At 41.2% G+C, this 23042-nt stretch overlaps 2 protein-coding genes across 4 annotated transcripts in view; both read right to left on the bottom strand.

Annotated features, from left to right (window-relative positions):
- Window positions 1-8901, bottom strand: part of ttbk1a (tau tubulin kinase 1a) — a 40919-nt gene extending 32018 nt beyond the window's left edge. Inside the window, exons 1-2 of one of the 2 annotated variants that reach the window (XM_079278886.1) lie at window positions 8839-8901; window positions 318-476 (exon numbers count right to left, since the gene is read on the bottom strand). In XM_079278886.1, the coding sequence (XP_079135012.1) occupies window positions 318-425 (108 nt within the window). In that variant the 5' untranslated portion in view covers window positions 426-476; window positions 8839-8901. Of the gene's footprint in view, window positions 1-317; window positions 477-6402; window positions 6651-8838 lie in introns of those variants that run through there. The other variant, XM_079278885.1, reaches the window with a different exon arrangement.
- A 1099-nt stretch (window positions 8902-10000) lies between these two features.
- Window positions 10001-23042, bottom strand: part of tpcn3 (two pore segment channel 3) — a 13739-nt gene continuing 697 nt past the window's right edge. The window contains exons 2-19 of one of the 2 annotated variants that reach the window (XM_079277999.1): window positions 22445-22527; window positions 21407-21521; window positions 20850-20978; window positions 19986-20102; window positions 19612-19730; window positions 19231-19332; window positions 18632-18758; window positions 18238-18445; window positions 16205-16349; window positions 15903-16088; window positions 13638-13702; window positions 13337-13424; window positions 13183-13252; window positions 12533-12752; window positions 12130-12220; window positions 11665-11778; window positions 11007-11119; window positions 10001-10428 (exon numbers count right to left, since the gene is read on the bottom strand). In XM_079277999.1, coding sequence (XP_079134125.1) covers window positions 10304-10428; window positions 11007-11119; window positions 11665-11778; window positions 12130-12220; window positions 12533-12752; window positions 13183-13252; window positions 13337-13424; window positions 13638-13702; window positions 15903-16088; window positions 16205-16349; window positions 18238-18445; window positions 18632-18758; window positions 19231-19332; window positions 19612-19730; window positions 19986-20102; window positions 20850-20978; window positions 21407-21521; window positions 22445-22527 — 2217 coding nt within the window. In that variant the 3' untranslated portion in view covers window positions 10001-10303. The other variant, XM_079278000.1, reaches the window with a different exon arrangement.

Below are 23042 nucleotides of genomic sequence, written 5' to 3'. Positions count from 1 at the left end.
ATATAAATATAAATAATTATGGATAAATACACTTAAATATAAAATTTGAATAATAAACTAGAATAGGAATAAATAATACAAAATTACATCAAACTCTTTAAATGTAAAGAAATCATTAAAATACATAATAATAATAATAACATGAAGAAGAAGAAAACAATCTGTAAAGCAATATATTTTTACAAATAAATATTGTTTTTTAAAGAAGCAAAAAATAACTGTAAACTGTGAAAGAAATTGTAAATCAAAGGATTTTGCAGTTCCACAGCAGAATCTGTAAAGTGAGCTGAGGGGGGGGGGGAGGGTTCCCGACTCACCACTTTCCATCGGTCTTTGACCATGCAGTTTGGCGGCAGGATGTCGGCCTGCTCGGCCGTCCCGTTCATGTTGGCGTTGTCCTGGAGGCCGGGGACTAGGCACTGCATCTGCCAGCCAGACAGAACACGAGCAGCTCCCAGCTTAAAAGAGCCATTTATCTGTGAGGGGGGATGAAGGGAGGTGGTGGGGGGGAGAAAGGCAGAACAGTCAGCAAATTAAACACATCATCTCGGTACTGGGAGGCTCCCAGTGTAACCACAGCCCTGTGCTGGGACAGTCACAGCAGTCCAGTATAACAACAGGCATTAGAGATGGCTGGCTGCCATTAGAAGCCATTCTTCAGCTGGATCAGGCTACAGGCCGGTGGGGGGAGGGGGGCGGAAGGGTTGGGTTTGGGGGTGTGATGGTATTTGCAGTAACTGGAGCAAATATCATGTGTGCAGAGGAAGAAGCCGGACACTCTGCTCTCATCCCGACTGCTGCGACGGCCCGACGGCCATGGACTCCACCGAATGATCAGAGATCACAACGGGCCATCTGAACTGACAATCAGCATGGCACTGGGACAAGTCCCAACATGATCCACCTGAACTACACGGCACGTACGACATGTTAGGAAACTCTCGCCTTTCCGCAGCCAGTTAGCTTAGCTTAGCATAAAGACTGGAAACAGGGGGAAACAGCTACCCTGGCTCCGTCCGACGGTAACAAAATCCACCTGCCTACGAGTATAAAAACAACAGTTGCTCATTGTACCGGGTTCACGGGGGTGTGCCAGACTATTTCTTGGCTACGACCAGTTAGTTACCAGTCAACTAGGTTAGACAGGAAGTCACTAAACCCCCAGTAAAACCACAACATGTTGTTTTCACACTTCTGTTTTTTAAAGATTAAACAAACGAGATCACTTTCATGGTGGCGCTTTAGAGCAGCTGGTAGGTGGATTTTGTTCATTTTAGACAGAACCAGGCTAACTGATCCCCCCCCCCCTCCTGTTTCCAGTCTTTATGCTAAGCTAAGCTAACCAGCTGCTTCATATGTAGCGTACAGACATGAGAGTATCAATCTGAACATTAACTCTCAGAGAAAAAGAGAAGATTTCACTAAATGTGGAACTATTCCTTTAAAAATACAGCTCAGAGGGAAGAAATATGAATAAAGAATTACTGGTAGTGATAAGCGCTGAACTGTTATGGTAGATTGAAGTATCAAAACCTGGGAAATACTGACAGATTTGTTTGATAGGTCTGTTTTTCTGAGTCATTTCCAAATAATTTCTTAGGAAGGGTTTAACCTTCCCAGTGAAAGCAAATATAAGTACTGCTGCTGTGTCGTCTTCTTCTTCATGGGGTCGCCACATTCATTTTGAAATGCAGTGACAACGACGTTGTTTGGTAAAGGGGTTTATTTTGTCTAAGAAACTAATAATGGTGTTGAACTTGGCAGGCGGTGAACACTCCCAAGTCGAGTCCCGCTCCCAACAAGCTCCATGAATCAAATGGTTAAGACTAAGCTGGATGAGTTCAGGTCGAAGGTCAGAAACACTTCTGAGATTTTGAGTTAGAGGAGCTTGTTGGAGATCAAACGGCCTGGGAGTGAGCTCTGCCTGAGAAGACGACGGCAGGGGAAAGAAAGCCCCAGAGGCCTTTACATATGTGGGTCAAGGTTTGATGCTGGCAGACCTGAGCTTAAAGGTGTTAAAATGTGTGATTTGACCACTTTTTTTGGGGGGGGGGGGGGGGGTCATTGGCAAATAATAAAGACTGAGCTAATTATTGCACAGCTGGAGCTGATGAGTCTGAAGTAGACGACCATAAACCCTGTTCCTTCACACCGAATAATGGGTTAGCAGTAGAGAATGAGGTGGCCCTGTTCATCAGCATCTCACTGAGCATCCCTCTCACAGCTGCATTCACCTGTGAACCACCTGTCTGTCCCTTCAGTGCTCTGCAGGTACCGTCGAGCTGAGCTGAGCTGAGCTGTTCGACGCTGCCGCTCTGATGCAACATGTCTGCCATGAATGGTCATCGGCCTTTTTTCCCGGTGGACTCGTGGGGAAAAATTTGAAGTTCAAAGTGATGCATGTCAGTCCCCAAACCATGCTGGTCTTGCATGCAAATGCCACGGGCCGTCATCAGTGCATGCAGAGCTCGGGCGGACTGCAGATATAATGGAGAGTGTCCGCTGTGTTTCCAGTCAGACCAGCTCTGACAAGAGGACTGGACGGACTGGGAAGGAGGGGAGGAGGCTTCTCTGCACCTGCAGTGATACAGCTGTGTTACACAGCAGCAGCAGCAGCAGCAGAAGCAGCACCATCATCATCATCATCATCAGCTGACCAGCGACCAGCAGCTGGGAGTCACTGTAACACTGGAGATGTAGTGAAACCTGCTGCACGCCTCAACACACTGCTGAGCCGCCAATCACTGAAGAGGGCGGGACCACAGAGATTCTCTGAATTCACTGCAACCGGCCAATCAGAACTGATACAATGAAGTGATATAATGTATCGCTGTATACTTAACATAGAATACATTGGTATAGTATCATATTGTATGACAAAGGTTAGCAATGTATACTACAGCTATATAGAACAGTATAGTACGACGTAAGATGGTATTTGTACACTTGCATGGTAGTAAAGCACAATAAAAGTTAGTATGTTATTATCAAATACAAAGTATGCTGTTGTATTGTAAAGTTTTGTATATTTTTGTACATTACATCATATATTACAATATAGTGCAGTTGTAGTCTAGTATAGTATTTGTATACGATAGCATAGAAAAATAGGTTTGCATGTATAATATTGTATAGATCATATTTTTACATTGTGTAATAGTCAAATTATTACATTATTACACTGTAATATATATAGTACTGTATTTCATCATATCTTATAGTATTTGTAAATATAGTATACTGTATGTATATTATTATGAAAACCATAGTTATATATTCTAAATTCTATATAGTATAATATACTATAGTCCTGACTGACCCCCACAGCATAGTTTAATCTTTAATTTAACTTAATTGAGCAGTATTGCGTTATGCTGTATCTCACTGTTTTGTATCATCTCCTATTTTAAGATATATTGACATACAGTGGAGTATTGTGGCGTTTATTAACATAGAGTATGGAGTATACGCATGTAGTATCACAGAGTATTGATAAAGAATCAGTGTGAAACAGAGAAACTCTGAGGTCCAGCAGCGTCTCAGCAGCAGATCAGAGGGAAACATCCTGACAGACACATTCTCAACCTTCAAACCTCAGTTTGCTCTTCTTCTTCTTGTTCTTCTTCATCATCTCGTCTTCACTTACAAATCTACTAGTCTGTTACTGGCATGGGGGGAGGGGGGAGGGGGTGCTCTGCCAGAAGCCGGGTTTGCATCATTCCAGTTTTGATCTGATGAAGTCAGTCAAAGCTCACCATAGTTCTGAGCTCCCGGAAAACCTGACGGCTTACAACAAATCCTGAGCGGGACAAAACCCTTCCTGTTCCTGTGTTAGCCTACAAGCCAAAACAGAGGGCACAGTTAAACCAGGAGAAGAAGAGGAGGAGGAGGAAGAGGACGGCTGACCGCTGCAGCCGTCCGACCTGCACACACAGGCCCAAACAGTGACATCACGACAGGCCTTCAGGTTAAAGAACAACAGCTTCAGATCCTCAAACAGCAAATATCATCGAACCTCAACGGTGTTCATTGAGCCACATTCACCAAAACACCGGTAGTTCACACGACCCTTTCCTCCAGCCTGAGGACAAACGTCAGTGTGGTTTGTTTTGTGGTGTGGAAAAATATATTTAAAACAACAAATGATGTTTTCTTTTCTTGCTAATCTTTGTGAAATACTCAAACGCTCACATCTTCAGGCTTCTGTCACGAGACATATACGATGTGAACCAGTTCATCTGAACTGAACATAGACCAGACCGGCATCACGTCATCAAGCGTCAATCGACAAACGCTTTTGGGGAAAATAATTGAGCCGTTAAATCAGGAGAGAAACTGTTGTGTAGCAGGTTGAGCAACATAAACAGAAGAAACCAGATCTGATGAGTCACTTCAAATATGTGACATCAGACCGTCGTCTCCAACTAAATTTCAGCCTTGATTAAACAGTTGGATGTAGGTTGTTTGTTTTTCAGTAAACCCTTAGACTAACAATACACAATGATGCAATCAAATATGTTTGGATGCCTGGATTAGCAAAACACTGACTTGGGTCTTTGATACAAATAAAGACGATAAAGCGGAGTATGCTTTAAGGCGGGGCTACCTTGTGATTGACAGGTTGCTACCAAGGTGTTATCCGTGTTTTCGTATTACAAATGTAACCTTTTAGTTGACGAAAGTTAATTGTAACATTTCGGTCGCCTAAAAATGTCTTATTCAGCGTTCAGTTACACTTAGCTCCGCCCTCTCATGTCACTTCTGGTACCGGAAAAAAATTAACAAGATGGCGAACGCTGATAATGCTTTGAAAGGCTTCACAACCTCCAGGTCTAAAAAGTGAAGCCGATGCGGAAGTGTCTTGCATTCTCTCTACTGGCCAGCAGGGGGCGGCTCCTCTGGTTGCAAAAAAGTCAGATTGTATAGAAGTCTATGAGAAAATGACGACTTCTCTCTTGATTTATTACCTCAGTAAATGTTGTAAACATGAGTTTATGGTCTCAATCTACAGTTTAAAGTCTTTTCAATATGCAGCATGATGTTCATTTCATAAATGATGGTCCAATTAGAGGCAAATAGACCATAAAGCAGGGGATGATTTAGGGCGGGGCTAGTCTCTAAGGCGTCCCTCTTCCGCAGTCTGTGATCAACCTCAGCATTTTGCTAAGTGCCCACATGTGCCGGTCTGCTCTATCGATCTAAGTTGTGCTGCTTTGTTTCTTCGAATGGTTTAATAATGAACTATGAGCTAACAGCTAACACACTATTCAGTCACGATATCTGAGCTTCTTATTAGACTCTCATGAGCCGCTTACGTCCTCTGACGTGTTGTTCACATCATTTTATCTGTCGTGTTAGCTCGGCCGCTAACAGGACAAGCTCTGTCAGTACGACGTCCTCCAGTCTGCTGACTTTGTGCACACCAGTGTAGACTGAAAGTGTTTTGGTGAATCTGACATCAGATGGAACAATAGAGAGAACAATAAACACAGAACAGTTGCATATCGCTCAGACACACCTGCAGTTATAAACCAACTCTAAAAAAATACGTCAAAATATGTAAAACTCTGCCATAATATTACAAAAAAAGTAGACATTCTATTTTGACTGCTTTTCTTGAAATACTTTAAATTATTTAATTGAATTATTTGAGTGTAATTCAAGCAAGATATTAGTGAGAAACTGTTTGTGCCACAATCCCAAAAACAAAGAATGTGTTAAATGATCTAATAATAAAAATGTAAATCTTAAAACAGTAACAACTGTTAATAGATTTTAAAAAACTGTCAACAAATAAAAATAATTGTGTGAAGAACCAATTAATAAATTACATCAAAGGGATTTAAATGAAGCTCTACATTTCCAGGAACTTTACAAATGTGATTGTTCTTTGATTGTTTGATGGTTTTTAGCTTGTGAATATATATTTATCAGAACATCTGTTATTTGCATTCATCAAATGTAATTGTTTTTTGTATATATTTACTGATGTAATAATGACAATAATGTGTCAGAGACGAACTTCGGCTCTGGTCCAGGTTTACTTTCCTCCCCGCCCTCCTCCCCTTCTCTCTCTGCATCACCCATATTGAATCCTTCCTCTCTGCAGTGCACAGTCATGGATGCTCTGTGCGCATGCGCACCATCACATCCTGCTGATCAATAAATCTGGCCCGGACTAACCCGAGTTATGAATTAAGAAATCAGTACAGAGACACAACCCGGATCAGTCCTAGTCCAACAATTATCATCAGGCCACATATCAAACGTTTCTGATACGGATCAATAAATTCACTTCCGTCAACGCATCACTGCGGGACACACACAGACACACGCACGCACACGCACACGCACACACTGATCTCTGTGGTCCGGGCTAGACCTAGTCCGGATCAGGCCTACCTGGCGCACCGTCCGCTCCTTTTCCGCCTTTTGGGAATCTTCATCTGGGATTTTATTTCGGCACAAAACGTCCTGGTCCAGAAAACCCACCGTTCCTCTAAAGGGGGGCCGGGGTTTGGGCCTCAGTCTCCCGCAGGACTAAACCACCATTTATTTCTCCTCTATCAAACCAGACCACAGACCGGCCGTGCGATGCAGAGCAGACCCGCTGCTGCAGGACCGGGACGCACCGAGTCCACAAAGACGCAAGAACAGATTTTGTGTCCCCAGGAGCGCTCATTAAAACCTGCTGTCCGGGTCCCGGTCCTCCTCCGGTACTCCGCTGCTGCAGATGGAGGAGGAGGAGGAGGAGGATGGGAGGATGGGATGATGCGGACTGATCCTCCCTTCTGCAGGACCAGATCCAAGAGTCAAATCCGGGACAAAACCAGGTCCCCGTCTGAGGCTGACCCGGTCCGGCTGTCTGTCTGTCAGTCAGAGGCGGTCTGTGGGTGTCAGGTTCTCCGACTCCAGCCTGTTTGTCCGCACTGCAGCTCCGCATCCACCAGCGTCAAGCCAGCGTCACCGCACACAACCACACCATCCGGTCACAGCTTTCAAAATAAAACGCCCTATGATGAACGCGTCATCACCTCTTTTTAGTTTGTGTATTTATTTGTTTCCCTATTGTTGTCAAATATTAGTTAATATTATCATTTGTTTGTATTATTAATTATATATTCACTTTGTATCAACCTGTATAGTGTCATTTAAAAGTATATTTACAAAGAGTTATTAATATGAACATCTTTTAAGGACATCTGAATCCAAATATTTGTTTGTTTTTTTGTTTGGTTGATAACTTTACTTTACTGTCTTTTGTCACAACAACAGAAGATTGATACATTATTGTTACTGAACATATTGGATCTGATTGAATACATTTCAGGGTTGCAACTTATTTTTTATCATCAGTTTATCTGCCAATTGTTTTTTCAATAAATTAGTTACTTATTTTGTTTATAAAATTTCAGAAAATAGCGAAAAATGTCTTCAGGTGTCTCGCAGATATTAAGACACTCTGAAAGGGGCCATTCTGCATAATGAGGACTTTTACTCTTTAATAACTGGAGCAAAGGTCCACAGAGAGATGCTGTGCACTAACCTAAAATCCCAGGCGCGCTTCTGAACCCTGATTTTGAATCTCGCATCAGTAATCTTACTGAAACAGACTTTTATCACATTATAAATATTGCGAAAGTGCAACCTCTCCCAGGCAGTTACTGAGAGACGTATGCATGCTTTTATCTGATTATTGCAATGCTCTCCTCTTTGGTCGACCAAAGAAAAGCTATAAATAAGCTGGAGATCAGTCACAGTGCAGCAGCACGTGTATACTGACCAACACCAGAAGGACATCAGAAGGACATCATATTGATATTGTTAAACAGGAACTACAAACCCATCGATTCAGTCTGGCTTTTTTGTAGTGTTTTTTTCATTTTATGGTCTTTAATGTCATTGCTTATTATTATGTCCTATTTCATACAGTGTCTCATGTGTTTTAATGCTATGGTTTACCACGATACATTTATTCAGGGTTGTATTTTATTTATTCATTCTAAGCATTCTCTTAATCTTGATCCATTTTATTTTATAACCGGACTGTAAACAAACCACCTGCACTCACGTTTGTATCGGATTCTATATTTTATTTAATAGTAGAGTATTGTATTTATTTTTAGAAATTTGAAACCCCCCACTGTAAACAAGTGTTTTTTTTATATATTTGATTCAATATTTTGTTGTATATTATAGTTTAGTGTATTTATTTCAGGACAAACACAACCCCACTAAAAACAAACCACCAGTGTGTTTTTATACCACCTTCATTTACCATTATTATTCAAATGTATTTGATTCTACATATTATATTATAGTATGTTATTGTGTTTATTTCAGATATTTTAAAACATATCCCCACTGTAGGCAAAAACTGCTTATTTTAAGTTTGATTTAATATCGATTCTATATTTTATTTTGTATTGTAGTATTGTAGTATTTTGTACTGCAGTATTGTATATGTGGTGTACCTATTGTTTCCGTCTTTACAGTAACGTTGTTTTATTAATCATGTGAGGGCGGCAGGAGGCGCTGTTCAGTCCCACCCTGTAACCAGCACCTGAACGCCTCATCCTCCCCTTCATCTACCGTCAGGCCTTTTCTACTGTTGACACATCAACACACCCACGGGAGGCTTCTATTCTCAACAGAAAACAACAAATCTGATCGAGTGTTCTCTGTGGAGATTCTATTGATCCGACATCGTGCCCGTGCCCTCGCACACACCGACACACCGACACACACACACGCACGCACTCTTCATCGCTTTGGTTTCCTGTTCGATGTTCGCTGTGATCACTTGATTCAATCAGTTTCAAGCGTTTGTTTGCTTACCTGAATGTTGTTTTCTGTTCGGAGCGGAGCAGGATCCTCCTCCTCCACTCCCTCTGCTCCATCTCTACAGCATCAGCACCACTCTGAAACACACGCACACGCACACGCACGCACACACACACACACCCCCTCGGTGTTTCCACGTTAAAGCTGCAGCCCCACAGCGCGCCCTGCTGGCACGGAGCCTGTTGAAACAACAAGTTCATGTAGTTAAAGTATCAGCAGTAAAAGTATACAATTATTATCCGCTTCAGGTAGTTACAGTATCAGCAGTAAATTAACACATGTATTATTAGCTTAATGCACTTAAAGTATCAGTAGCGAAAGTACATAGGTATTATTAGCTTATTGAAGTTAAAGTATTGCAGTGAAAGTACTGAGAGACAGAAGTGCAGTGATTTTGTAGAAGAAAGTTGTATTTTAAAATGGAGCAAACATTCAGATAAATGTAAAGCAGTAGACGTATGAAGTACAAGTACTTCTAAACTGTGCTTACATACAGTACTTCAGTAAATGTACTCTCCAGTTCTGCTGATTTGATTGTTATGAGCTCAGACTCCCTTAAGAAAACAATCTCAACTCCACTTACTCGCTTGTTCTGGAGCTTTTGACCACATCACACAGTCTTCATCAGCTGAGTTTGCTCCTGTAGGACTCGTCATCCACAGTGAGTCAAAACGCTGAACCATATATATATATATATATATATATATATATATATATATATATATATATATATATATATAAGTTTAAGCCAAATAACTGGCTCCTTTTATTTATTTATTTTTCATAAAAATCCAGATTTCCATTTTCACAGCATTATTTTGACATTTATTGTCTTACTTCTCAATTAGAAATGACTTTAAATTCAATCACATGGTCTTTTGAGGACTACTTCCTGAATAAACTATTTTATATTAATTTGTAAGTTTCTTTTAGATCTTTATGCTTTCATTTGATTTTTTCCACATTCCACTGTTATAACAATACAATATCATGATCCCAACGTGTTAGAAACATATTACTGAATTTCAATGGAAGGAAGAGTTAATAAGTCATAATAAACCTTCATTTTTGGCAGATAGTCTTTATTTGTAAAATATTTCAAATTCACACACATTCCAACTGTCCCTCTTTAGTCTCCTCATTAACAAAGGAAACATTTAAAGTGAGAATCTTACCTTTATTTTTTTTTACAACAGTTTATTCATTTTTTATTTCAAAATTCTTTCCTGATATTTCACTTTCTGCTGCATCTGTGAAACAGACTTGTTTAGTTGTTTGTGTGTTTCTGCCTCAAAGAGGTTAGAAATAAATAAAACAAACAGTTTAAATACTGTTTCTACACAGAGCTACAGGAAAGATATATAAAAATATAACACTGGATAAACATCAGATTTAACATTTTGTATAAAACGGTAAATAAATGATATAACCTGGTTCCCTTATATTTGTACATTAATGTCTACACAGAGCTGAACGCCGGGTTTGCAAAGTTCCCGTTGGCCTCATCGTCGTTCTCAGCGAAGTCTTCGGGGTCGAGGTCGGCCTCGAACATCCGCTGCAGCAGAGCGTCCACCGTCCGATATCCTGACAGGAAGCAACCGGTGAGATCATCATCGTCATCATCATCCATAATCAATACTGTGATCAACAGATCAGGAGCAGAGCACATTGGATTTCTGTGTCTGAACAAAAATTTTGAAACCCCAGAAGACACAAGCTATTTTATTTTGTTAAACTTAACTGAACAGAAAATTTCTAAATTTGATATCTTTATGATTTTTTAAAATTTATTATTATTATTATTAGTAGTAGTATTAGTATTAGTATTATTAGTATTAGTATTGCTGTTTATTTGTGACATTTTTCATAAAAAGGTTTCTGTGATCTGCAGGTGAAAAGACATCTATTCGTTAAAACTGGACTAAATGACTAAAACACAAGTTTTACATTTCTACAGGATGTTATGAACGTATTGGCGTTCGTACCACGTTTCACACCAAATGATATCAGTAACATGAAACGCCGACCACATTGAACACACCTGGTGAGGAAAATGAAGCAATTCCAGTGAAGGTGGTCTGATATTTACAGATCCCACAGTCTGCCCTTTCAAAATAAAAGCATCCATTTGCTGTGACCCTGCTGGTCTGACTGTTTCTTACTTTTTGAAGCGATTTTAAACATCAGGCCGGGTTTGTTGTTTGCCGATCGGCCGGTTCCCTGGTCGTTGTCGATGGTTTCCATGGCGTTCACCAAGTTGTCCTCCAACTTCTCCCTGGTGCACAAAACAACACTGATAAAACAGCTGAATATTTTAATAACCAAACTATTTTTGGTTTTATTTTAGGGGATTTTCCTCTTCTTGTTGCTTCGTCCTTGTGGATTATTGAACCAGTTCACCTTTAAAAATGGAAAATATATGACAAACAATCCTGTTGGGAACCATTCCATTAAATGTACATTTCAGACTATAAAAGTGATTCAGACTCTTAACAAATAAAGTGCTTTAAAAAGGACCGTACCAGGGATTTTCTTAGCCAGTTCATCCCGTTTACTTTGCATAAGCATTTTTTTTCCTAATCATTCGTTCATTAGCGTCGATTTCTTAAATCAGCTCAGGATTTCATATTTGAGAGTCTGATTGTAAAGTTTTGAAAACACTGAGTGTAAAAAAAAACACAAATACTGTGTTTTAGTACATGTTGGAAATCCTAGAGTGGTACGGTCCTTTATACCAGTCCGCTAAATACAACGTCCGTGCTGTTGCCGATCATTCCCGGAGTACAGTGAGTGACGGTCCTGGTTGTCTTTGTAACGTACTGTGCCACAGCCAGCTCCAGCTCCTCAATCTTCCTCTCCAGAGACGTCTGCAGGTCGCTCTTATCCACCGAATACTCCACGAAGAAGGCCTCGAGGACGAACGCCACGAAGATACTGAAAAGCAGGAAGCGATGAGTCGTCGGACAATATTTTGTTTACGTTTCAGCAAATTGCGAGGATTAAATGGATGCTGAATAAGCAGTTCCTGACTGCAGATGTACCCATGGACATACAGGCTGGAATACTTTGTTACTGAAGAAAACGTCTGCAGTGATAAGGAGTGCCTTTTTCTCAGTGGATTAATGGTGATAAACAGTAGAGATAATGATATAATGTACATTATGTAAATCAAGCTAAATATTGTGGGCTGGACAACAATGACTAACTTCTTGTTTTTAGAACACCTGTGTCTTTCACCTCACAGTGTCTTTGTCTCATGTCCCTCCTCCTCCTGCTTAGTCTTACTTGATGATGACGATGACGACCATGATGTGGAAGACGATGAAGAAGAGCCTGGCTGAGATGTGGGTGACGGCGGCGAAGCCGCTGCTCAGCAGTGGAGTCACGTTAAGGAATCAGAGTTTAACATTTGAATCAATCCAAGTAAAGAAATGATTCCTAAACATCATAATAATATCCTATCATTAATCATTAATGCATCAATTATTATAATTAATATTATTTTTATAATTATAATTCAATATATATGATTCTTAAATAGGCCATTCTGCAGAATGAGTACTTTGACTTTGGGTATTATCACTATTTTGACATTTCTGAATGAGTTTGACCGTTAACAGTGTTTCTACACTGTTGTATTGACCAGCAGTTTTCCTCCCCGTGCGCGAGGCCTTCAGGTGAAGGATATCATGCCACTGGTTGACCACGGTGAGCTCCAACAGCAGGATGTAGGACGACACCACGTTGTTGAAGTTGTTCTTGCAGTAGTTGAGTTGTGCGAAGGCCGTTCCTTTCAGCAGTGGGTTTCCACAGTACGCCTTCGCCGGGTCGCTGGAGTCCTCCTCGTAAAACGTCACCTTCCCCTTGAACAGCTCCATCCCTACCATGGCAAAGATGTAGTACACCACCTGAGGAAGATGGAGGAGGAGGAGGATTGAGTTGGACATTGCGATGAAAAGTGGTCCATGCATTAATGTTCCCCTCAGGATGAATTGGACAAGCTTCGGTGATCCTGACTTTTCATCCAGCGCCATCATCAGGTCAACATTGTAACGTTTCCGATATGATGCTTTATGACATTCCCATCAGCCTCAGCTGGACTGATAATTAGCTCATGTTAGCATGCTAGCATTGCCATTATGACATTAGCGTTTAGCTCAAAAGCACGGCTGTGTCCTAGTACAGCCTCACAGAGCTGCTAATGTGACTGTGGACTGTCAGAGTGCTTAATACACCACAGGTCTATAGACATGGACTACTTTTAGGCACCGTCGGGGAAACTAATACACTTTTAGATGCCTTACAATATATTCCAACAATCTGCTATCCGCAACTTACAATGATCAGCTGTCCAAATGTGAGGATGGCTGGTCCGATCCTGATCAGGGTGTTGATGATTGCACGAAACCTAACGAGGGATATAGTCCAGATGAGCGAGCGATGGTACATAAACCGCGTTTGAGTCAGACAAAAGTGCATTTAAAGATCAAACCTTTTAATGCTGTCCACCACCCGGATCAGTCTGAGGACTCGCAGGATGAAGACGATGTCCAGGATCTGCCGGCTGGTGTAATTTCCCGCTACAACAGGTCGGACACGATTACTCAGGTTGAAACTGGTTTAACTTTAAATCATGTTGCACCAAACTTTAAAAGTTTGAAATGACTAAAGATTAAATTCAAAGCTCTTTAAACTTCAGTTAAATGTCCGGCAAATCAAAGCTAACGGTGCTAACAGCGCAAACGTACCGACAGAGCTCCCGCTAAGTTCAAACAGAAGTAGAACAAACTTACATGACGTCATGGCGGAGTTGACGATGGTGGCGATGAGAGCGGAGATGACGATGATGGTGTCGAACCTGAAAACACCAATCAAACATTAGGAAACCATAAAACAAGTTGAGCGTAAATACTTTTCTTCGACAGTGATGAAGCTGAAAGCAAAACCGGCGTTAGCTTAAATGAAGCTGATGGTTTTTTTGTGTCCCGTTTGTGTTCACAGGATGTCAGTCAGACATCAACATGTTTAACGACAGAAACATTTCATGGATGTATTAAAGGATCTGTAGGCGCCGCCAATCAACCTGTCAATTTGTCCCAGTGGTCACTCGAGGTACTGCAATACACAATTTCCCCCATAGACCTCTATTATAAGACATCTGTAACACTGTTCACAGGACCTCTCCAACCGCAAACAAGCTCAGTTATTACTCTGTTATGAATATGTAACGCATGGAGGTTTTATATTTGTAAAAGGATTTTCATGTGTGTGACACCCTGATGGAAACGGGCTGAGCATCAACGTGGAAGCCACAAAACGATTTTTTGGCTTTAAGCTCAGTGAGCAATTTAGTTCGATATCCAGTTCTTATGATACATCCATGAAACATACAAACGTATCCGACTGAAGTCACTGCAGCTGCACTGCTCACCGGCGGGGAGCGCAACAATGCCGCTGAAAAGAAAGAAAACAACTTCAACAGCTGCAGCAAAAGAGTTTCAGCACACTTGGTGGTCACTTTATTAGGTACACCTGCACAGTTTAATACAATACAGCTATTCTGCCATAACGTTATGGCGCTTATCATATTCAGTTTGTGTTGACTCGGTTATAGAAGTTCCAATTCAATCACAGTCAGTGATGGTGGAGATGTTCTCTAACATTTTGACCCCTCCATGTATGTCTACATGCCACCCACAGCGCCCTTTTGTGAATCTGGAAATGTTGCATATGTTCAACAATATGGATAATTGGCATTAATTAGTAGAATCACATTTATGGAAAAATATTTCAGCAACTGCTTGGCTGATTTGGGCAATATTGGATATCGGTTTTGGGTGTTTGAGGATGTTGATTCCATTTTTTTTTTTTTTTACAAATGGCTGTTTAAATATATATGGAAATAATGGGAAGGACACAGGATTAGAAACACCACATTTTGTTTACAGGTTTCTGACATTGTCAACAAAAACTGAACATTATAAACTTTGTAAAGACAGATTAAGTTATGGCGGAGCTGTTGTATTACATTAGATTGTGCAGGTGTACCTAATAAAGTGGTACTTGTGTGTTAAAAAAAATAAAAGAAAAAGTCAGAGAAAAAACTAAAAGTGTGAATGAGAAACCCAAACTGTGAGCGGCAGGTTGAAGTCACCATTTATACCTCGCAGTCAAAATACAGAGAACAAACATCTGAAGACCTGAGAGGGTTTGTTTTGTGTGTTTTTTGCTCGCAGTTTTGGTTTCTCATTCTTTGTCTTTGAGGTTTGCTATTAATTGTTGATGGCTTTTTCGTGAAGACTTTTTTACTTTCAGAATTTTGGCCCTAAAACAGCTCCACAAAAAAGTGTTTTTACTCCATAATGGCACAAGAACAACCCAATAAATTGCCGCCTGAAGCATCAGTGAGCTGGTCCAAGCGCTGACAGGCGTTCGACTGAAGAAGCAGCAGATAATGGAACATGTGTCACATACCTTGTATTTATAATCTGGGCCGAAGATAAGCTGTGTGAAATGGACGTGACACAGCTCATTGAATTTAGATGAGGAAACGTTTTCATTTTGAGTTTTATCAGTAAGTGTTTCCTCATCTTGGAGGATGTTCTGAAAAAAACACTTATGGAGTTTCAAACACGAGCAGCTTCAAACAAATACTGAAATATCAAATAGTTATTTTGTACTTAATCATACACATTTTCTTCAAGTTGAGCAAAGATCATGTAAATAATGATTTTATAAACATCCATGCAGTCTCATCAGAAGGTATTAATACCTCGATTCATTAATACGGCCAACATTAGTTTATAACAATTATGAATAATAAATAAATAAATTCATGAATCATGATGTAAAAGAAACTATCTGGATGAAATCCAATCGAACCTCTTCAGTTCATCCTCATAACATTTATTGAACTCTATCTCCAGCTGCCCGTGGACAAAATGCAGCGTTACCCAGAATCCTTTGCTCATTTGGGACAAACGCAGTGTGAGATTCTACCAGATGCCGACAGTGGAGGTGACGCGAGGTGGAGATGGTGCATGTCAGCTTGTCCTCACCAGTTCCAGAAGCTGTGCCTGGAGAAGAACGCTCTGGGCTCGAACACGTAGAGCTTCAGCAGGATCTCCAGCAGGTAGAGAGCCAAGAAAACCCACTCGGAGTTAGCGATCAACGGATTCGCCTCGTCCAGACCGATGAACACAGCGTTCACCAGGATAATCAGGTCGTACACGATCACAAAGGCCCTGAGAGACACACATACACATATATGTATTATTTACAGAATATATAAATCATTTTATAGATACAGAGCGCTACAAAGAAATCAGTTCTACAAACAGATAACACCCGTCTGTCTCACCGGTGTTGGATCAATCGGCAGAGGAGGCGGCTGGGGGCCGACAGGTAGAGGGCGGGGCATGCACTCTGGAGTGGGTGCGGTCTTGACTTGAGCGTGATCACCTCGATGTTCAGGAGGTCGGCCAGCTGGACGAACGCCACCTTACCTGTCAATCAACCGACCAAAAATACTAAATCACAAACGCCGTATGAAATATTGTTAAAAGTAAAAACTGAGTTCTAATTATTCTGATGACGTAACTTTCAGTTTACAGACAATAACAGTCGTGTGTCTTCCTGAATGTTACCACTTCAGGGCCTGATCACCTGTGTGCAGGTGTGTTTTGATTTATCATCATCTCATTTACTATACTCCGCACCAAAAACCTGGAGCAGGTGTTTAAATGACGCCCCAGTATCCTGGTAGCATAGCCATGCGTCTTAAAACCAGGATGTGATGTGCTACACATAACCAGGAAACAGTGTTCATGTAAACACACTTAATGAGAGGAAACTAAACTGACACGTGCCGAGGTTTTATGGAGTTTTCAGGAGCTCATTTTCAACTCGTAAAGTTGGAGATTTCAGAGTTTACCGGCAGAACGTTTCTCTCAAACAGCCGAGAAATAAAAACTGAATAATTACCACCGGGCAGCCACGCGTCCTCCTCACTTTTATTGTTTCCTGACTTACAACTTTCATCTTGTTTGACATCAGCGATTACAGGAGGGAACTTTATGGCCCCGGTTAATGCCTGTCAGACCTCGGGACACAGCCTGACAGGACGTTTGCAGACGCTACTCAGGGGGGGAAAAACCCTTCGTCTGTTTAGTAGGATAACAAAAATAAAAATCTTGTATTCTCGTAAGAAACTCGAAACAGACAGCGCACTTTGTAGTTAAAACAGACAAACATTATTCTAATAAAGCATCAGCTGAAATAATTTACATCATTTTATTTTGACATGCTATTTAATGAAGTCCCGCTGTATTGCTAGTATTTGTAGACAGGACTGCTTCAAGAAATAACACACTTGTAATGAAATGTGTTTATGATTGGTTTCTGGTGGATGTTGCAGCCGTCTCTGCTAGAATGGATTGGAGGCCGGGCCAAAATGATGACTGAGGGCAGCGTTAACGGTGGCTGATTGTGCAGGAAGATAAAATGTTTGTGTTCAAGTCATTTACGGAGCACCGCATGTTACATAGATCAAATACATTTCATGTTTCCTGTTTTAATTGTGGGTGAAATAAACCATCCTAACACGCTACTTGGTTTTTAATAATGTGGAACAAACTAAATTTTGACAACCTGGCTTCTTGTGACATCTGCTCTTCTGCTCAGTTTGTTCTCAGAATAAAGTTGAACGAGATGATGAAGCAGAGTTTGACTTCCATGTGGCGGATGAGTGTGCAGATAGTGACTCTTCAGAAAGAGGTGGTTCACCGGGCGGAGAGCTGCTGGTTGCGGCCAGGCGGCAAACTCCGGTTCTTAAAAGTTAAGTCAATGCGGAAGTGTCTTAAAGCTGCATTCTCTCTAATGGCCAGCAGGGGGCGCCTCCTCTGGTTGTATAGAAGTCAGATAGTATAGAAGTCTATGGGAAAATAACTACTCTCTTGATTTATCACCGCTGTAAACATTGTAAACATGAGTTTATGGTCTCAATCTCTAGTTTCAAGTCTTCTTCAACACAGCATGATGTTCATTTAGTAAATGATGGTCCATTTAGAGTCAAATAGACCATAAAACATAACGACATCAAGACTGCAGCAGGTTGAGATGTGCGTCTTGTTCTGCCTGTAATGCATTTACTATCTCACTCTTCATCTCTAAAAAGGTTTTATTTTAATTCACTCTTTGAAATACATGATTTTAAGTTGTTGAGAAGATTCTTCTCTGATCAGATGAGGCTGTAATAACTAAAAAACATCAGTAATAATCTCAGTGTCACCCAGTGAGGGCTTTGTATGGGTACACATATGTATTGAGTGTCTACAATGATATGTATGTATATGTGTGTGTGTGTGTATGTGTGTATGTGTGTGTGTGTCCCACCAATGAACCCCTGGTTGTTGTCGTCGGAGACGCTCCACAGCAGCTCTCTGTGGGCGTTGCTGATGTCGGGCTGGACAAGTTTGACGATTTGGTTCCAGTTCGCCTGTTTCACCACCGGCTCCCCGCCCTCCGCCCTCTGCTCCTGCAGCACGGCAAACGCTCGCACCATCTTGTGCCTTTTGGCCCTCACCAGCTGCCGTACCTCCTCCTGGTGGAGCGACAGAACACCAATGCTTTTAAGGCACCTGCTCTCCTTTTTGCTCAACTAGAGTTCAAAACACTGAACATTGTGGATTCTACAACGTGTCCAGTCATGAATTTGTCAGTCAAATGTTTTAAACACTGTACATCTTTAACGCTTGTTTGCTTCAGACCCTCGGTCAGACCGTCGTACCTTCAGGTATTTCTTGTAGTTGTTGTAGACGACGGCCAAGAAGACGGACATGAAGATGTAGGTGTTGATGAGAATGTACAAGATGAAGAAGATGGCGAAGTAGAAGCTGGCGTTGTATGCCGGCATCCTGCCAACGAGAAGCAGAAGACAAAACATGCAGATAAACAGATGAATGTTTCTGAGAGAGTCACTTCCTTCTTCTTTTCCGTGAGCGCTTCTGACTGCAGACACAAGAACGTGTTGATGGACGCAAGAAAAGAGTCGCTTACAAAAAGACATTTACAAAGTTCATAATAATTCATCCTCACAGAAAAGAATAAAGTCACATATTCGAAATGATGGCTGTCGTAATGCAAATTGTTTAATTGGATTTTAAATTTTTTCCGTGTGGAAAAAACTTCAACCTTTTTGTCAGGAAGTACAAAAATACAAGATTTTTTAAACACTTCAGAGTCTCTAAATGTTTTGTACAGTTTCAAACCTCAAGCTAAAGGGAGGAAACTGAAACGGGTGGTGGAGTAGAGGAGGTCAGAGGTCAAAGCTGACCTCAGACCAGGTGAGTGACGACACGGTGAAGAGAGTTTGTCTTAAAGTCTTACATGACGTCGGGGCTGTTGGCCGTGGTGACGAGGACGTACAGATCGAAGACGATCTCCAGGTAGTTGGTGAAGTACGGAGCGCCGTCGATCGTCTTCAGACCTCTGCACAGAAAACAGTCTTCTTCATAAAGGGCTGTTTTTATTATAAAACGTGACGTAAATACTGAGCCTCAGAGTCACAAATAACTTGGAGATTATCAAACCGTCTTTGAATTCAGATTAGAGAACGACTTCATTCATCCAGAGGGATGTTGTGTTGCAGATCCTAAATATACGCAATGCCAACGAACACAAACAGGTTTCCCTCTGAGAGAAACCAGGTAGCTCACAGCTCATTTAAAGCCGTTCATAATTGTCGGATTAAAAATGACTGAATCTCACCGTTTGCCCAGCAGTTTGAGCGCCATGAGGGAGAAGATCAGGAGGCTGAACATGAAGAGCAGGAAGACGTAGAAGATCTGCGGCAGAGCGTTCCGGATGCTTCTGAACGCTCTGCGGAGCTGAACACAAAACAAACAAACGGAGTTTATGAAGGGGGACACGAACAACTAATTAATGATGCGTTCAGGCGCCGTCGGCTCAGAGAGTCAAACATTTGCACGTTTGGCAGCAGGAAGTTTAAACAGCAGAGTTCAACTGAACACACACACACACACACAGTGATTGAAGTGTCTCTCGTCTCAAACAAAACTATTAAAATAACCTCAAAAGTTGATTTCCATGACATCATTCTTAGAACGGGTGAGGCAGCTTACCTGCCGTCCCTCTGTGACGTTGACCAATAGCAGCGGGCGCAGGACTCTGGACCAGCGGACAGCGTAACAGTCTGTAGCTATCAGCGCTTCGTAGATGATCATATCGACCAGAGTGAGCTGGACGACACGCAGAAGTCAAACATAAAACTGTTTCATACAAATTAAATATAGTCCGGCACATTTCAGTTTCTCATCATTTCTGAAAGGTTTTCCTGCATTTTTTTTTTCTTCAGGTGGAATCCGTTTTAATTTCACCTCCGTGTTTTAAATGTTTACAAACACGAGTTGGTAAGTTTGTGTTTTGAACAAAATAACTTCGTGATTCAAATGGCCGCCTCACTGATTCACCAGGAAGCCGCTTTGCTTTTTTGGCTGACGGTGCAACATCTCCGGCTAAAGGTTGTTTCACAACAACAGACAGAAAGTCTCCTCAGCACATTCTGAATCTGCAGCTCACGGACAGGAACTCTGCTCACAGCTAAAACCAGGAACTGCTGCGGGTTCAAACAGCACGACTCACCAACTGTCACCAGGACGAAACCCTGACCCGAGCCCAAACACTTCACAGTGATTCCCTGCAGTGGTTCTGGTTTGATCAGACCTCAGTTCTAGTTTTGTTGCTTTGGTTTCGAGTGCTCTTGTTTTGGCTGTTTTGTTTGTTCTGGAATCAATTGGTTGATCTGTGTTTTTCTTGTTCTGTATATTCTGCAGTACCGTGAGTGGCCACCGGCTGACAGAGAGGCTGATAAACATCCAATTTATCAGAATTTCTATCGGAACCAAATTTACCGAGTTCAGTTTCCCCCTCGCAGCTTAGTAGCCCCTCCCACCAGACCAACGATGATGTCGATAAGCCCCGCCTACCACAAGGACGACGATGATGCAGATGTTTTTGGGATCTTTCCAGAACTTGTCTCGAGGAATCACTTTGGCGTAGTGAACGAGTCGAAGGGTGAAGACGAGCAGACAGAGCAGCTCCACCAGCATGGTGTACTGAAAGAAACAACAGCAGTATGTTGATGCATGTGATTTCAATGGATCGTCTCAATCACTGGTCGAAACTGGTTTCACTCCCTTCTATAATGAGGCTGTTGGTGTTGCAGATGGTGACTTTAAATCCTCCTCAGTCTGTTGTAATGAAACATGAAAGATCAGCCGGTCATGGCCGCATAATATACTTGTTTCAAATTGGCTCTATGACGTCGATTACAAATGAAAAAGTACCTTTGAAAATAAATCAGTGTGAAGTGTAAACCCTCAGAGTTTGTTTTGCCTTGTGCGAATTGAGGACGACAACCAAAGCGTCTTCTATCCGCAGAATTAATGTCGATTGTTTTTCTTACAATGAAGCGCACACAAAAAAGAAAGGAAGTATGAAAACACGACAGCGTCGGTGTGTCAGACGGCGGCGGCCATCTTACCAATGAAGGCACAGGGAAGACGGCCGGCTCCTCGAAGACGGCCAGAGACAGATCCACCACGATGAAGAAGAGGAGGAGCACCTTAGGGATCCAGTGATTGTAGCGCAGATACAGTCTGGACACACACACACACAGTCGTGTTTTCATGACTTTTGGGGACATTACATTGACGTACATTCATTTCCTGAAGACTTACCCAAACCATACTCTAAGCTTAAACCAAGTCTCCACATTTTGGTCCCTCCAAAAAGGCGGGTCCCCACAATGTGACTGTGTAATCAGATGCATGTCCCCACAAGACGGGACACACAGCAGCCTCTAACTGATGACAAAAGACGCCGCATCAGTGAAGACGCAGTCAACACTATTAGAGTATAAAGCTGCGGTTATATTTTTTCGTCTCAAATTCTTTCTGACTTCCTGTCAGTGGCTCTCAGCTCCAAAACTATTGGTTCCTATGCATATGTAAATCTTTAAAAACACACATATATTGTTTTATTTAAACACAAAAGTCTCTGTAAAAACAGCTGGTCTTTGTAGTTTTTAGCAAACAAACAAGAGAAAATAGTGGATTTGTTGGAGACTATTTTCAGCGGCGGATTAATCCATATTTAGTGCTCTAGTGAGTGTTTGTGGCAGCATGAGTGTGTGTGTGTGTGTGATTGAGTCAAAATAAACTACAGGGTGTGTGTTCATGGTGATGAAGGAACATAGTGACAAAGTGAGGCTCACTGATGTGTTTTTAATAGTTTCTAGACAACCACGGAGCTCTATGGCACAGAGGAAGACGAGATAACAGGCTGAGTAGATACATCCACTGTTGATCGGAGTCTGAACAGGAAAAAAAATTAAAACATCTCACCAGACTTGTACTTAATAAAAACTTTAATATGAGGGGATCAAAGCGTAAAGTTCAGCATCAGCGGCTCCGAGAGGTTCTGTTGCGATGGATGGAGTTCAATGTGATATTATATGTATATAATCGTGATTTAAAAAGCAGGAGATGAAGCGTCTGGATTATAACTGTGCATCTCTCACCTCACAGCCTGAGGCGACGTGTCAAAGTAGATGTTCCTGTTGTACTGAGCGTCTGACACATAGATGGCAGCCAGGTCAAAATCCTGAAACACACATTTATCAAAAGGACGAAACAGTTTTCATTTTCTGACCTCAATCTCTCACATACATACATACATACATTTTTTTTTTTTTTTTTTTTTTAAAACACTTGATTTTGAGAATTGCTTTACACTTTATGATGTTATTTATTAATTTTATAGTTGAATGCAGAGCTGTTGAATTGTTGAGATCAAACTATTAATTAAATCGACAGAAGATAAAATAGCAAATATTTTATTTTCCTTTTTCGAGAAAAACACACCAATATTTGTTTTATATCACAGTGAACTTAACATCAAACAACAGACACAACAAAATAAATCATCTTGGACTCTATTATATATTTATTTGAATTTTTTATACTGATAAATCAATTAACAACAAAATATACAAATTAATCGACAACGAAAATAATGGTTAGTTGTTCCTAATAAAGTGGCCACTGAGAGTGTAAGACTGTCCGACAGGGTAGATTAAATAGATTTTAACACTGCGAAATATACTTAGAGGGATATAT

Source organism: Melanostigma gelatinosum, assembly GCF_949748355.1.
Source record: "Melanostigma gelatinosum genome assembly, chromosome: 11".
Lineage (NCBI taxonomy): Eukaryota > Metazoa > Chordata > Actinopteri > Perciformes > Zoarcidae > Melanostigma > Melanostigma gelatinosum.
This window is presented reverse-complemented; position numbering and strand designations above follow the sequence as displayed.